Source organism: Choloepus didactylus, chromosome 4 (genome assembly GCF_015220235.1).
Source record: "Choloepus didactylus isolate mChoDid1 chromosome 4, mChoDid1.pri, whole genome shotgun sequence".
NCBI classification, from domain to species: domain Eukaryota; kingdom Metazoa; phylum Chordata; class Mammalia; order Pilosa; family Megalonychidae; genus Choloepus; species Choloepus didactylus.
This window is the reverse complement of record NC_051310.1, coordinates 93,994,793-94,010,061: the sequence shown is the minus strand read 5'-3', so window position 1 is coordinate 94,010,061 and position 15,269 is coordinate 93,994,793. Positions and strand designations below refer to the sequence as shown.

The following is a 15,269-nucleotide window of genomic DNA, read 5'->3' as shown; positions in this document are numbered from 1 at the left end:
AACCATACTGTACCTTCTAGATGCTAACTTGTCACAGGCTGGTGTTACAGTTGGCTTTGTGAATGGCATTTATTCTACTTATTTTAAACCTTAGTTTGCTTATTATCAAGTCTGCTTTAGCATATGAGTTTATCTCAGAGTAGGAAAAATGTGCAACCAGTTTGAATTTAAGATGACTGCTGATAGCAGCATTATGCACTTGATTACTCTTTGCTATCTCTGTTTATGAAGGAAAGCAGTGATATAGATAATTAAATTCTTTGTTTGACTCTCTCTTCATTATTGTGGAAGCCTTACTTTTGCTTATATTACCTCTAAAATCAGGTTGCTTTCATTTCATTTGTAGTGGGCAAGAAAAAGCCAACCTAAAAAAAAAACAAAAAACTAGGCTTTCTGTGGATAATTCATAAGCAGATGACGTATGTGGTCATTGGCAACTAAAGTGCTTCTTTGGGCATAGATATCATTGCATGGAGGTAACAAAGTCTCATCCCATGGGAATTGCTGCTTATGGATGATCAGACCAGAATCATCAGCCTGGTAACTATTTTAAAAGTAATCATGATGCTTTTATAGCTCTTAATCTGCATTTTACTTTGAGACATTTGCCAAACAGAAACCCTTCACGTTCTTGAATTAGATGATTTACTTTTACTGTAAGGGATTGCTTTTATGAAAGTGTTCAGAAGAAGAGAAAAGAAATAATAGTTATTGAAAAAATATATATCAAAGAAAAAATACATACATTAAAATAAAATCTTAAAAAGACATATATATACACACATACATATATACACACACATACATATATATATTAAATATATATATATATGTTTATATATATATATGTATGTATGTATGTATATATATCAAGTACCAGAAAACTCTCTCCATCCTCCCACAGCTTAGCAATGCCAGCCTGTAGTGGCTGTTATTTTTGAGCTCTTGAAGGTCCCAGGGGTTGAAACTAAAGCATGGCCCCTAAATGGGGATATTATTTGCCACCTTATGCTGTTCCATGCATCTCACTTCTTCGAACTGTGCTTCTTTAGCTTTTTTGTGGAGGAGAATTACTTGGGCCCTACTTCCCAGAGATTTCCCGACTCAGTAAATCTGGGGAAGGTACTGGAATCTGCAGGCTGTCCAACTGATTCTGCCAAAGGGGATTTAGGTTTTAAAAAACACTGACTTGTGAAATGGGAGTTTGGGGTAGGGTGAGAAAGCTGGACCCAGGTAATGCTGCTAGAAGGGAGAGAGGTAGCCAGGGATAAGGACAGTAAACAGGAAGTAAGGGGAGTTCTTTAAAGGAAGTGAAATGCACCAAAGACAAAATTTCTCTTTTTCAAGTTTACCTAAGGCTTTGATAGTGGATGTGTTATGTGGGAGGTATTTCTGTTTGTGCTGCCTTTGCCATGGTGCCGAAATTCTGGAGGGCCGTGAATAAAGGTATCTGGGATGTTTTAAAGTATCTAGAGGTCAGCCTCCACTTTAACCTCTCTTCTCTAGGCTTTAGCCTAATATAGTATCACCCATTCCACTCCCGAGTCCAGCAGTAAAAGAGGAAGAGGAAAAAGGTTGTACATTTGCTAACTGCTTCTTCCTCCCACATTGATGCCACCCTGCTTGTCTTCTCTGAATTCTTAGGGTGTTGAGGAGTCATTTGCATTGAGGGAAGAATTGAAGCCCTGGGAGAAAATAAGATCCCCAAGGGAAAGAGAAATGAATGGGCCTGGACATTCAAATAATATTCAGCCAGTATTTATTGCATGCCTACTACGTGCGAGGCACTATATTTGGCCTTGAAGATACAATGGGGAACAAGAAGGACATCTTTTTTGCCTTTAGAGAACTTATAGTCTAGTAGGGGAGGCAGACATTAAACAGCTAGGTGTACAATTAATTATTTAATTAAAATTTTGATAAGGGCCTCAAAGGAAATATCTCAGGTGCTATATAAGATTGTTTATCAGGTGGGTTTTTTTTAATCCTAGTCTTCTCATTTTATTACAAAAGGAATTCATAGGGTTCAAACAAGTGTGCAAAATACAATCTTAATTTTTTTCCTGTAGATTATTGTATTTGTAATAATAAAAATAAAAAGGCTTTCATAGTTAACTTCACAAAAAACAATCCTCCTGTCTATTGAGTTTCTTATTGTGCAAAACAAAAACATAAAAATTAAAGTAAATTTTACCCATGGAAGGATTTTATATGCCAAAACTCACAAATTTTCAATTTCATAATTTTTGCAGCAAAAAAAATTCTAAGACCACAGTTTCTTTACAAACTAAATCAAACCAACAGGGGAATAAACAAGCAAATAGCAGCAGCTAAATTTTTCTCTTCATTCCCAAGTATTTTCTATTTGGGGATATAATTTAGGGAAACAGACTTTATGGACAAAAGGTAAGAAAGAGCTAGTGAAAAAAAACAAAGGTCTAGAGGCCAGAGAAATAGGTGGAGAGACAGATTTGTGCCATGCTACAGACACCCAGGAGGAAGGGATTTCAAGAGCAAGGATGTGGTCATCAAAGTCAAATGCTGCAGAGATGTAAAGGAAGGGGGGGGGGGGGGCTGAGGCTGGTCTGCTGCATATGGTGATTAAAGCTATTCTTGGAAACGTTTCAGGACTAAGAAGTCCAGAGGTGTATTACAGGTAGTTAAACAATGAGAGGGTGGTGAAATATTCTATAGTGGAGTTCTTACACTCACTTTTTGGACACTTACCATGAAGTACTTTCTAAGGTTCTGGCTGTGTTTGCCTTGTCTCTCCAACTAGATTGACATCTCCTTGAAGGTTACGCCAACAGACCCAGCTCCTAGCACTGTATCAGCATCAAGCATTAGGGTCACCAACTAAAGGTTTAAGACCTTGGATCTGGTGCTGGTTCTACCATACAGAAGCCATGTACCTTGGGCATGATCATCTGTTTCCTTATCTATAAAAGGGAAATACTCCTAACTTAACTATCACATGGGCTGATAAAAAGATCAAATATGACCATATATGCACTGGGCTTTGTGAATTGAAAATTAATGTTCCATGGAAGATACTGAGATTGTTCAGGAATTGATAGCAGCTGCTTTTGGAAGTTTTGTGATGATTCTGCCTTTTTTTTAGCTTTGTTCCTTATATTGGAATTGTGACGATCCTTATGAATGACTATCCTAAATTTAAGGTAAGAACCCATACTATTTGTTTCATTAAAAAATGTCATCTTTTCCTTATTTGGGCAATTATTACATGGATTACAGTTAAATGATAAAAGAATAATTGGATAGTTGAGTAATTCATTGTGGTCACAAAGGCCAGTTTATTAATTAACTCTGAGGACTTGTTAACTTTTAAAAGCTTCTCTGACTTGTGATTCTGTGTTTATTTTCTAGTATGCAGTGCTCTTTTTACTGGGTTTATTTGTGCTGGTCCATCGTGAGTAAGAAGTCTGCCTTGCTGTTCCTGGGAAGATGCTGTAATTTTTGTTACTGAATGTTTGGAGTAGATACTGATCTGTGATTGATGGAATGGAGACACACATTTTGGCGCTTCTTGGTAGCACTGGTTTGCATTAATGTTTCCTTGCCAGAGTATGTGTGGGTGGGTACATGTGCACCACAAAGTGCACTCAAGGGTACTTTCAATCACAGGATTTCATATGTTGTCATTGTCACACTTTCACATTTTTGTACATCAGTGAATTTTTTATATTAAAAGGTTAAGCCAAAGCCCCCAGTGTTTGTATTTTGAAGCCAAGCTTCACTTCTAAAGTGCCTACAGAGTTCTGTAAATGAAAATGCAGCTCTGCACGAGTTTGAGGCTGCCATTCCCCCTTATAATGGGAGTGGCATGGACTGAGGAGGTCATAAGTCTTAACTTTTCAGAATTTTGAATAAAATACTTTGCACATTGAATCCCTTATCCCTGACTTGTGTTTGTCGGGAAAACTTCTGAAATTTGACTTGCTGTGCTGGTTCCTAGCACCCCTTGGGGATACAAAGGCTTTAGTATAAACAGTTCTTCAGCTAAGAAGGTTGCCCTAATACTAACAACTGTTTTTTGTTTATTTTTATTTATTTTTTTGTGTGTGTGAAGCCAAAGTAGCCATTGACATTTATACGAAATCTCTTAGTCATAAAATTGATTCTTCACTAGGGTGTGACTCAGATATGTGTAAACTCAGCTAGTGTTGCTGAGAGCATCAGAAAAATTCATAACCCTTTCTACACTTGAGACATTCTCAGCCCTTTCTATGTGATGGCAGTGTTTGTGAGCATCTGGAGGAAGCTTGGTGAAAATGCTGGAATGCAAGCATTCTACTTGTTTTCTTTAAACTCAAATTTGCCTGAACCTGTTTTCTTATGTGCCTGGCTTTGCTTTTCTCTAATGCAAACCTAAAGAAGGCAAAGTATATAGTAGTGAATGCAAAGACCAGTTGTGTGTTTTTCTTCTTTTAGTATTGAAGCAGTTAGGGAAATAAGGAATGTAGAGTAAGCCATTGTGTTTTAAGCACAAAATACTCTTAATTCTATCTGTTCTCTTCTTGTATTAATGAGAAATCTCAAAGTAAGTAAAATATTCTTTGTTGGGGTAAATGAATAGTTCCTATTTTTTGTTCAACTGGGGTGGAAATCAGTCCATAGTATAATGCTAATGGAATGAGAGTAGGGACCATCAATCTTCTGAAGACCTCCCCTTTTAGAAAATGGTGCCATCCCAAGTCCATTAACTTTTTCGAAGGCTTTCACCTTCTTACTTTGGATATAGACTCTTAATGGTGTCAACAGTCTGAAATTTGGCAAATCTACTGCTAACAAATGCTTCTTTGAACCTCTCTGTGAGGCTTATAAATCATTTTCTCATGAGCCAAGAAGAGAGCTCTAGTAGCCCCTTGTGTGTGGAATGGTAGAGAATTGCCACTTACTCCATTTTTTCCCTTCCTAGTTAGCTGCAGAGGGTAGAGTTAACTGCTCAGCATAGCCAGTGTAATCATAATTAGTGTAAAATATTAATGTTTTTCCCACTTGTGTATGTTTATACTCTACTCCCTAGTTCTGTGAATGTATTTTTTTTCTCCTTTGCTGGATTCTCTAGTTGCCAACAACAACTAAATTTCTCTGAAAAATTAATCAAATCATTTAAAAAGATTTTACTGACACTATTAGTTAAAAATAAAAAGATTATTTTTAAAGAGAGGTTTTATGTACCCAGTTTTAATATTTTCTTGTTTAGTGCTAAAATATTAAGACCTAAAATTGGGGATTTTGTTAGTAAATATAATGTATTTTTAAAGTTCTTTGAAAATGTAAGAAATGCCAAAGAAATTTAATTTGGTACTTTATGGAATTATGAGCTTTTTGTGGTTCGGTGCTGCAGGTGGGAAGTTGAGAGGATTTAACCACTGTGAGTGAAAGTAATCAGAGAGTATAAGAATTGATGAAACTTTAACAGGATTTTTCTCTTGGCTATTCCTCACCACTCTCCTAACTCCAACTATTAAATCCCTTCATAGTCTTCCCAAATACCTGTCCTCAGTTCTAGTCCCATGTCTCGCTGTTTTCTACTGGATGCTTCTGCCTCATTATTCCACCTAAACTCAAGCTCATAATGATTCTTTCAAACTTACTCTCCAAATTTCATGTTTTCTCTGGAGCAGTATTCAAATAGATTTTTCATTCTCCTACTGTGTCTAATCACTTATCAAGTCCAACATTTACCCCACCATTCCATTCTTATTGCCCATCACCTGAATCCAGAAAAGATACGCAGTGACTCCCTGATGCTTGGGTGACCATATGCCCCAGTTTGTTTGCAACTTGCTAGTCTATATTTGTTTTAGATCAGTTACCACCTGCTAATTATTTTTAGTGCCCTATTCACTTTCAGAAGTGTCCCTGCTTGGACCATAAAGTTTGTGTTCACCCTCCCTACTACCTACAGGTAACATTAAGCATCCTTGTTTCATAATGTTGGATGTTTTCACTTGTACTCTCCATTCTGTTGTCTGAATCTCACCTTTTCACAAAGTAATTGTTCATCCACTGTCACTCAGTATTTTCAGTATTAAACTGTTTAAGTTTGTAACTAGGTTCCTTAGTCAGACTGCAAGGGCCTCCAGAGCAAGAGTCCCATTTTATAGACACAACTCTGTTTCCCTAGTAGCATTTAGCAGCATATACTAAATGGTCAGTATAATCAATCATGCACTGGAGCAGAGGCAGTAACCTAGGTTAGCATTGTTGTTGAGCTATTATTCTGGGGCAAAGAATTTGAATCATCAGAGGGATTTGTACTTGCATTTAGTAAGTATGTTATCTTGGTTTTGCCAAATTTGAATTGAAATTTTTCTTCATGGTTCCATTTAATTACCATGCTCTGTTTTTCCAGAGTTCTAATCCTGTTTTCTTTTTTTATTTTTGTGTCCTTGCAGTCGTCCTCTGTTTTGTTTCATGATGCGAGAAGTATTGGTCTTTGTTACTTTTCTTAGGGAGTCACAAGCTTCCCTCAGAAAGCTAGCTTAGAATAAAGGCTCCTGTTACCCTTAACTGCATTTCTTGGTCATTGTGTTACCAAGTCCAAATTAACCTTCAGAGCATGGTGTGGGGGGCTTTCACAGCATCTGAGGGAACCCTGATGGCATTTATCACTTTTGAGCTTCAGTGATGCTCCCCCTGACTTTATCTGGTTAAATGGTTTGTCCACCTTCCTTAAGTTGCTCTTTCAGCCAAGGAAGGCAGCCTGTTCAGGCTGTTTTCTGGCCAGGTATATCTTTGCTACTCTTCTCCTTTGCTAGAACTCTTAAGTATTACCAGGTAGCCTTTTAGTAATAAAGCAACAGACACACAACTCTTCACACACAACTGGTGAGTCTGGGCATGGAAAGAATGTGTGTAACAAGAAGTGTTATTGAGACTAGCATTTGTTCAGATGCCAAAAAATGGTGAGGACATTCTTCCAAGTGTTGTGTAGTATTCTGGATCCTCAGGACTTTTTCACCCCTACCTCTTACTAGTCTCCACATTCTTGGACCCATGATATTAGTCTCATTCTACAGACATCCATTCTTTCTTTGTGTTGGTCATTCTGCCTGAAGTACCTGCTCACTTCTCTGCCTGCTAAAAGCTTTCTCATTTGGCAGACAATTGAGCATCTGCTCTGTGGCAGCTTTTGGGCTAGGCCCTGGGGTACAAAGATGATAAGGCAGAGTTACTTTCTGCTAGGAACCAAGTACCTCAAAAGGGTAACATGTGTAAACAAAATTCTCCACATACAATAATAAGTGCAATGACAGAGAGAGACCCTAAGAACCCCAAAGAGGGGTGTTTCTTAGTTCTTGGTTATGCTTTTGAGTGTATATTGCTTCCCTCTCGGTGCTGCCCTGTTCCATTTTTTTTCTTTGACAAGTTAGTCTTTATTACATTTAAATTTCTTATTTTCAAAAGAATGTGTTTTCCAAGGAGAGAACTCTTAGAAGCATTATGCCATGCCTTGCACAAATGTGGTAAAATCAAGAAAAGAAAATCTTGAACATACTACCCTGAACTTTGTTCATGCTCCCCTTTAACATTACTTTGAGAGTGGTTTGTTTTACATGTATCTTGCTCCTCTACCAGAGGGCAGGCTGGTCTTAAAACAATACCAGCTTCTGATTTATCCTTGTTTGTTCCCTAGGACCTATCAATATGCTCTGCACATTTTTAGTAAACCCCACATTTGCAAAACTCTTGGAAATTTTCCTTTAGGAACTACGTTTTTCCTCCTCAGATTTGCTTAGATTAGTATGTCTCCTAGAAATAGTGAGATTCCCAGTCAAATTTCCAGGCTTAAACCTTTTTGAAGTTAGAAGAAGATTGATTTCAGTTACTGAAATGTCCCCTGAAGTACATGAACATTATACCCAAATAACTATGAATGCTGGGCCTAGGGCTTCTCAGTCTCTTAGGTTTTCATAGCTTCCCTGAGCACCTGCACCATTTGGCTGAGTAGCACCTTTAGTTTTCTTAGCCACCATTGAGTTGCTCATCACTTTGTCGTTAGACATAAATTTTTACTCTTTTTTTTTTTTTGAAGATTGCACGTAAAAACATTTCATATTTTGGCAATTTCAGTTTCTGAAAGATTTCCTTAATAGTTGTGATTTTATAACTAATCCATGTGTTCCCTCAGACTTTGGGAAATTACATCAAATACCTGATTCCCCCTTCTTTAAAGATTTCGCTGCTTTCCTCATTCTGTAGCACCTTCTCCATTCTGGAAGAAAAGGGCAGGCTGGATGTCCCAGGGATATTTCTCTCCACCCCCCACCCCCTCTGCCCAGCCCACAGAGATGGAGATCTTGGCCTATGCTCAAAGGTTCATCAGGATAGGTATTTTACACCCTCCTATTGTGAATAGCTCTAGTGTTTGTTGTTGTTTCTTTTCACTAGATTTGTTTGTCTAATTTAAATTTCTGACTTTTACTTTAATTTGTTTCTCTTTTATCCTCTGTGCTTTTCATGTATTTGAAGTCCCCACTCTGGTTTTCTCAATTGGTTTAGCTTCTCTGCAACTTACTTGCTGGGTACTTGAGTTAATTTTTCTTTAAAAATGGGCATCATACTAGTCTTTACTGCATCAAAGCAATGTTGAGGATCAAAGGAGCATCCATGTAAAAGTGCTTTTGGAAAAAAAATAACAGATGCAGTTATGAAGAGGTGTTCCTTATAATCATTTCCAATCTAATGAAAAATATCATGGCAAATCCTTTTTATATGTATATATATATACACACAAATACACACATATATATCCCTTATTTCAAGCAATTTTTAATTAAAAATATGGTTCGAATAGTTTAAATGTTTTGTTGGTGTTGCTTATAACAAGATTTGTTGCAAATCTTTCATCCCTTTAGTCTCTTTTTGGATTTTCCTATGAATCTGCTCTGTGTTTTCTGTGTATGTCCTTGAGTGTTGTAGAATCTTGGTAGCATTCAAGACTAAGCTCTGAAGAGTCTCCCCCAGGCACCTCCATATGACCACTGTCAATCTTTCCCAGTGGGATGGAGGCCTTTGGGCATCCCTTTGCCTTCAGAGTAAACTTGGGAAACAGTTGGCAGTTAAGGTCCTCTTGTTCTAAACTCTGAACTTAATACTCCCTGGGAGATCGCACTTGGAAGTGCTCTCTTGGGCAAGCCACCCTCCCTTATGTGCTCTCTTTCTCCCCCTGAGGCATGCCTATTGGTCCCTTCTTTGTAGACAGTGTTTTGTGACTGACCCTGGAGCCTCTTTCTCCAGGGTCCTCAGAGAGTGCATTTTTCCTGTACTACGCTGACAGATAAAAGGATCCCTAGGGCATCTGGTGTGAATTTTGGAGCTGTGGTTGTGGCTGTGAATCCAGGCTGTTATCAGAGAAGACTTAGCTTAAGTATAAATAAATCTGTCAGAGCAGAACCCAAGGTCCCAGGCTCACCTGCCAAAGAGAAGTAAAACTAAATGCATTGCCTTCATCCTCTTCCCCCCTGAGAAATCTGAACCAAATTAATGTTTAAACTTGGGATGTTAAAACAGGAGTGTGAGTGGTTTCGGGGGAGCTGTATCTGCCCTGCATGGCTTTGGGAGCCTGATACAGTGGTCCAAACAGGCCTGAAGTCTGACTCCCCGCTGTGTTACTGTAAGATATCCAGGAAGGTGACTCAGTGTGTCTGAGCCTCTTTCCTCACCTATAAAATGAGGAGAGCTAAACCTACTTTGCAAGGTCCCTTCAAGCATTAAACAAGGTTCAGCACTCAATAAATGCCAGTTCTTATGTGTTTGCACTAATTTCTATATCCATGGACAAGAGGAGTTAGGATGGGTGTGTGATGAATGCAGAGGAGAGGGAGGGGTTCATAAAGAGAATAATTACGGGAAAGTGATAAGAGCTATATCCGTACACTATGGCTAAGCAGTGACAAGAAAGCAGAGAGGTGTAAATGCCAAGGCGGGGGATGAAAAGCAAGGAGATTGGGGGAGAAGCCAGAGCTGAAAATGGAGTGTCCCTGTTCTGTGTGGCATGCTCCTGGGAGCTTGATGTGACAGTCAGCTTCTCATATAAACTTCTTTCAGGGTGCTGATATATATGGCTTTCTGGCCTTACTGAGCTAGACTTGTGGGAGAGTAACAATAGCAAGTACCATTATTGAGCCAAATAGGAGAGTAGGTTCTTCCACACCCACACTGTTCAGTGTTCCAGGGAGGGGTCCAGAGTCCCAGGGGTTTGTCTGCAGTCTACACCTTCTTCACCATTTGCTCCTTTAGGTACTAAGTCTGTCTCTCTAATGAGGTAGTAAACCCTAAACCTAATCCTAACCCTGTTCCCTTGAGTCATTTTTTTGTCTCCCCTCCTTCTGTCCCTCGGGTAGTGCTCTGAACACTGGTATAAGTGTTTAAGCAAAACAGGAGCACAGAATTTTCCCCTGCTCATTAAGTGATACCACTGATCCAAAAGTTGTTTCTTTTCAAGACAGGTCCCAACAGCTCCTTGGGAGGAGTGTGAGAAGGAGATCCTATAGGACTGCTGCCTCCTGCCACAAAACAATTGGGCTAAAAATTGTAAAATTATTTTAAAATAGGGATATGTGGTTATTTCCATTTTACAGTTGAAAAAAGTGAGGTTCAATGAGGTCACACAGGGTGTATGTGGACTCCTGCTCCATGCCCTTTCCACTCCCCTGACCCAGAGATCTCCCTGCCGCCCAACTGATAGGCCAGGCTCTCTCCACTCCACGGGGGTGGCAGCTCCATCCAACCATTCCACATTCCCATCCAGAGCTTGGGTGCCAGGACCAGCTCCTGGGCAATTTCAGATTTCCTGGTGAGTGGTGTCATTGAGGGGTGGAGAGCACAGTGAACACAGGTCAGATTCCCAGCGAGGGGCCAAGGGGATTTTATGGAGCTACTCTAAGGCCTGACCCTTTGCTGGGCGTTAAAAGTGCCCGTGTTTTATGGGAGGAGGGTTCCTCACCCCCGTCTTTCTCCCTTATGAAGAGAGGCTCAGATAGGTGAAGTAACTAGTTTGACCGAGTGGGCGTGGTGAGGGAGGGTTTTGCCGCTGAGCCCGATTGCTTAGTCTGAAGGTGGTGGGCTGCGGCCAGAACCCCCCGCAGCTGTGTCCATGTGTGGAGCAGGAGTGCGGAAGTGCAGGCTTCTGCGGAGGGGTCGCAGTCCCGTGGAGTTCCAAGGGTGACGAGCCCCGGATACAGAGTAAAAACAGCCAAAGGGTTGCAGGGTGGTGAGGGCCTCTGAGGGTGGAAGCGCGCGCGGGGTGGGCAGCCTCCTGCTCCGGCTCTGCAGGCTCCGCCCCCGGGAGCGCGGGTTTAAAAGGAGGGAAGGAGCGAACCGAGCGACTCGGAGACACTCGGAGCAGCTGCCGGGCCACTAGAGCAACTGGAAAGCGTGCCTGAGGGGAGCTGAGGCAGGGGACATTATGACCCGGCGGGCCGGTGGCGCTCGGCTACTCGCCGGCCTTCTGCTCTTTTCTCTGCTCGCTGCCGGCACCGCCCCGCTCGGCTGGGATCTCCCGGAGCCACGCAGCCGAACCAGCAAGATCCGAGTGCACCCGCGGGGCAACCTCTGGGCCACCGGTATGTCTTTGGGGACCTGGGTGAGTGTCCCCTCCTCACCCTGCTTTGACCTCATTTTCCTTCCGGTCCCTGTGGCTGCTTCTTAGCCAGGACACTTACATTCATTCATGCAGGTAGGGACCCTGCAGCTCATTTAATTCAATATATGGGGAACTTGAGACCTAGACAGGTCAGTGACTTTGCTAAGATCACTCAGGTAGTTTATGGTAGAGGTGGGGCTAGATCCTAGGTCTGACTGCCAGCTGGTGTCCCTCCCCATGGGCAAGGCTCTCTGCTAAATCTTTATCTAACCTTTTAGAATGTCTTTTTCTGCACCTCCACTTCTAGGCACCTCTTCGTTCACCTCCTTTCCTGCCCTTTCCCATCCCTCTTCCAAGCAGGCAGCACAACTGGAGGGTTTCTTTCTGGCCCTGGGCCAACACACTCTCCTTCCAGCTGCAGCGTCTGCTCCACCTGTTCAGGAAAAGCTGAGGTGCGCTGGTTTTGCTGTCAGCAAGGGATCTTTGCAACTCCTGGGTGAGGAGAAAGGTTGCGCATCTTCCCACCAGGAGAACTGAAACATGAGATGGGGAACTTTGCCACTGGGGTAGAATCCTTGCTCCCTGACTTCTTTGTGCTTTGGCATCTCCTTTCCAGGTCACTTCATGGGCAAGAAGAGCCTGGAACCCCCCAGCCCATCCCCATTGGGAGCAGCTCCCCATATCTCTCTGAGGGACCAGAGCCTGCAGCTGAGTCATGATTTGCTCAGGATCCTCTCGCTAAAGAAAGCCCTGGGCATAAGCCTCAGTGACCCAGCATCCCACACCCAGGTAAGCCAGACCCCCACCATTGTCCAATCCCTGGGCCAGGAGAGGCTGAGTTGAAGCTGCCCCTGGATTCAGCAAAGGATGAATTATCACCAAGCACTGGGCATAGGGTGTGACTGCCTTGCCTGGGGCATGATGGGTGTGGACTCCAGAAAGCCAGTATTCCAAGCTCTCCGTGTAACCCAAGGCTCAAAGCAGGAGGACTCCAAAGAAAGGAAGCTAACCTCCCCAACATAGTCACCCCTCACCCAGCCCCCAGTCTAAAGTCACAGCCTAGAATTATCTCACCTCTTGCAGCACGATCTTCCTTCCCCAGTCCACACAGCCTTATTCCACTCCAAATGTCCTCCAGCATTAGCCAAGTCCATCCTTGTTGTGTCCTCTGTGTGTTGGTGGCCAGAGCTGGGACACTGAGGCAAAGAGAGGGGAAGAAAAGAGTCAGTTAGTGGCCAAGACAGAGCCCGGACCTTGCTCACTTTGGCCAGTGTTCTTCCTACTCAGTCCTACTACCTAAGTGACCTATGGCAGGGTTTCTCAACCTCAGCACTTCTGGCAATCTGGGCTGGATGATTCTTTGTCATGGGGGGTTAGCCTGTACATTATAGAAAATATAGCAACATCTCTGACCTCTACCCACTAGATGTCAGTAGCACCCTCTCCCCGACCCCATTTGTGACAGCCAGAAATGTCTCCAGACAGTGCCAAGTGTCCCTTGGGGAGCAAAATCACCCTTGGTTGTGAACCACTGATCTATAGAGCTCAGAATCTCAAGACTGGAGCCAAGCTAGCCTTGGTCTCTAGCCTGGAAGAGTGGCAGCTCCTCTGTTCCCTGCTCCTGATGCTGTCCCCGTTGTGCACCTCTCTCCATGGTAGTTACTGCTCTGTGCAGAAGACAGTATGTTGTGGTGATGAACGTGGGCTCTGGTGATAGCATGCTGAGCTCATAGTCCTCTTTTGCCAGTTGCTAGCTGGGGACCTTAGAAACATCACTTAAAAAGCTCATCTTCCTCATCCATAAACAGGATTAATAATAGTGCCCACCTCCCCTTAAATGAGACCAATTATGTCACATGCTCAGCATGGTGCCTGGCTCAGAGAAAGTACTTGGTCAACGGGAGCCAAGTTTTCTATTACAGTCTGTGAGCATCCTGGCAGCACCAGTTGCTGACTTATCTTCATATCCCCTACTATGCTAGATAGAGCAGACATTTTGAAAGAAAGGAGGGCAGGTCCAACTCCAGCCCCAGCCTTTATCTCTGACCTTCCCGATACACAGAACCACTAGCTTCTGGGGCCTCAGTTGTCATGGCCAGAAGTTTGAGCTGGCTGAGCCTGAAAGAAAATGATGCCACCTCTGCGGCCATTGGTATTAAAGGCCTGAAACATGCAGACCTACTAAAGAACCTCAGAGGAAATAGTATCTAATCCTGAGGGTGGGGATTTAGCAGTGAAGTTAGGGGAAGAGCTGGGGATGAGGGAGTGAGAACGTTGACAGTGACCCAGAGCCAGACAGTGTACTTGGACTTTACTCCCATGACCTTTGATTGTCATGACCACCATATGAGATTGGGGCTGTTATTCTGAGAAAACCACTGCCCCTAACCCCTCCCAGGTTCTTTGGAGAAAAAGGTGCTGGGGTTCTGCTTCAGCTGAGAGCCTGCCCCTGCCCACATCTGCAGATGCCGAGTACTTAAGAATGGTAGGATGCTCCTATCATTTGCCCCCCCTCAGGTCAATTCCTCTGTTTTGCTTTTGTACAGGAAGCTGCTGGTGGAAATACTGCAGAAGTGATGCAAATAATGGGATAGACACGACGATGTGGCTTAGATTGGGCCCACCTAGAGAAGGTGCTGAATGGGACCATGGTAATGGCCCCATCTGGATGTAAATCATGGACTCAAATCTCTAACTCCATTACTGTTATTTCTGGTTGGGGTCACCAGGAATATCACCAATACAGACACAAATATGTTCTTGCTGTATTTCTTCCTTCCCTGTTAAAGTTGTGAATAAAACCCTGCTTTTTATATAGAATGTCTGGTCTTCTCCTTCCAGAGGTGTTTCAGGGAATGGGAAGGAAAGGGAGCTGGAGGGCAGAGTTTTGAGATGAGGCCAAAAGCCCAGAACATGGCACCAACCTGGCATTGATGCTGGATTCTTACACACATGAACTGCTTTATTCATTTCATTCAGTGAGCAAGTATTCAGTGTCTGCTGTCTGCCAAGTCCTGTGCCAGACGCTGGGTTCTACTTGGCTCTGCTCCCTACTGGCATACGCAAGTCTCTGATCTGTTTCCCTGCCTGTAAGAGGGGGCAGCCTACACTACGCCAAGGGACCTTACATACCCCGCTCGTCTCATTTTATCCCCACCAAGCTTGAGGGGCGTGCCCTGTGCATCCAGAGCAGAACGCAGACTTGGGCTCCAGACCCGGCTCTCTGCTAACTTATTCTCTGGCATTTGGTAGGGCTGCCAGATTTAGGAAAGAAAAATGCAAGACACCTAGCTAAAGTCGATTTTCAGATAAGCAACGAATAATATTGCACGGGGCATACTTACGCTAAAAAATAATTCGTTGTTTATTTGAAATTCGAATTTAACCGGCGTCCTGTATTTTAGCTGGCAATCACTGACTGCCCTCTCTAGGCCGCAGACATCTGGTCCTAAAACGAGCCTGCCCGGAGTCGTCAGCTGATTTTACCGCACTTCACTCGGTGCTTGCGCCCGGAAAGCCACTGACCTCAGCGGCAAGGGTACAGCGCTTGCGTCTCGGCGTTCAGGAACCTCTTGGTCCCGCCTCCTGGAAGGAAACCACGTCCTCCGGGTCAGAGTAGGCCACGCCCACTCCTCGCGAGAGGGCTGCGACT

General features: G+C 43.0%; 2 protein-coding genes and 1 long non-coding RNA gene across 5 annotated transcripts in view; 2 read left to right on the top strand and 1 right to left on the bottom strand.

The window, feature by feature from the left end:
- The window catches only part of SEC11A (SEC11 homolog A, signal peptidase complex subunit), a 56,595-nt gene extending 52,686 nt beyond the window's left edge, over nt 1-3,909 (top strand). The window contains exons 5-6 of one of the 2 annotated variants that reach the window (XM_037833145.1): nt 3,122-3,179; nt 3,388-3,909. In XM_037833145.1, the coding sequence (XP_037689073.1) occupies nt 3,122-3,179; nt 3,388-3,438 (109 nt within the window). In that variant the 3' untranslated portion in view covers nt 3,439-3,909. The other variant, XM_037833146.1, reaches the window with a different exon arrangement.
- Nucleotides 3,910-4,713: 804 nt separating this feature from the next.
- Nucleotides 4,714-14,437, top strand: NMB (neuromedin B). Of its 2 annotated transcripts, none has more exons than XM_037833149.1 (3): nt 4,714-11,597; nt 12,234-12,406; nt 14,164-14,437. In XM_037833149.1, exons 1-3 carry the CDS (start codon nt 11,441-11,443, stop codon nt 14,209-14,211), a joined length of 378 nt encoding a protein of 125 aa, XP_037689077.1. In that variant the 5' UTR covers nt 4,714-11,440; the 3' UTR covers nt 14,212-14,437. The 2 variants fall into 2 exon arrangements, with proteins under 2 accessions (XP_037689077.1, XP_037689075.1); XM_037833147.1 differs by having other exon boundaries at nt 11,456-12,113.
- Nucleotides 8,342-15,180, bottom strand: LOC119531659. Its single transcript, XR_005216374.1, has 3 exons — nt 14,962-15,180; nt 12,692-12,813; nt 8,342-12,150 (listed from the first exon to the last, which is right to left on the bottom strand). It is a non-coding gene; the product is annotated as an uncharacterized LOC119531659 (long non-coding RNA).
- Between the last annotated feature and the right edge of the window lie 89 nt (nt 15,181-15,269).

Excerpts from the sequence above, each read along its gene's own strand:
- NMB (XM_037833147.1), top strand. The coding sequence starts at position 11,897 with ATGTCTTTTTCTGCACCTCCACTTCTAGGCACCTCTTCGTTCACCTCC. Across the intron at positions 12,114-12,233 it reads GGGATCTTTGCAACTCCTGG|GTCACTTCATGGGCAAGAAG; the intron begins GTGAGGAGAAAG and ends TCTCCTTTCCAG. Across the intron at positions 12,407-14,163 it reads ACCCAGCATCCCACACCCAG|GAAGCTGCTGGTGGAAATAC; the intron begins GTAAGCCAGACC and ends GCTTTTGTACAG.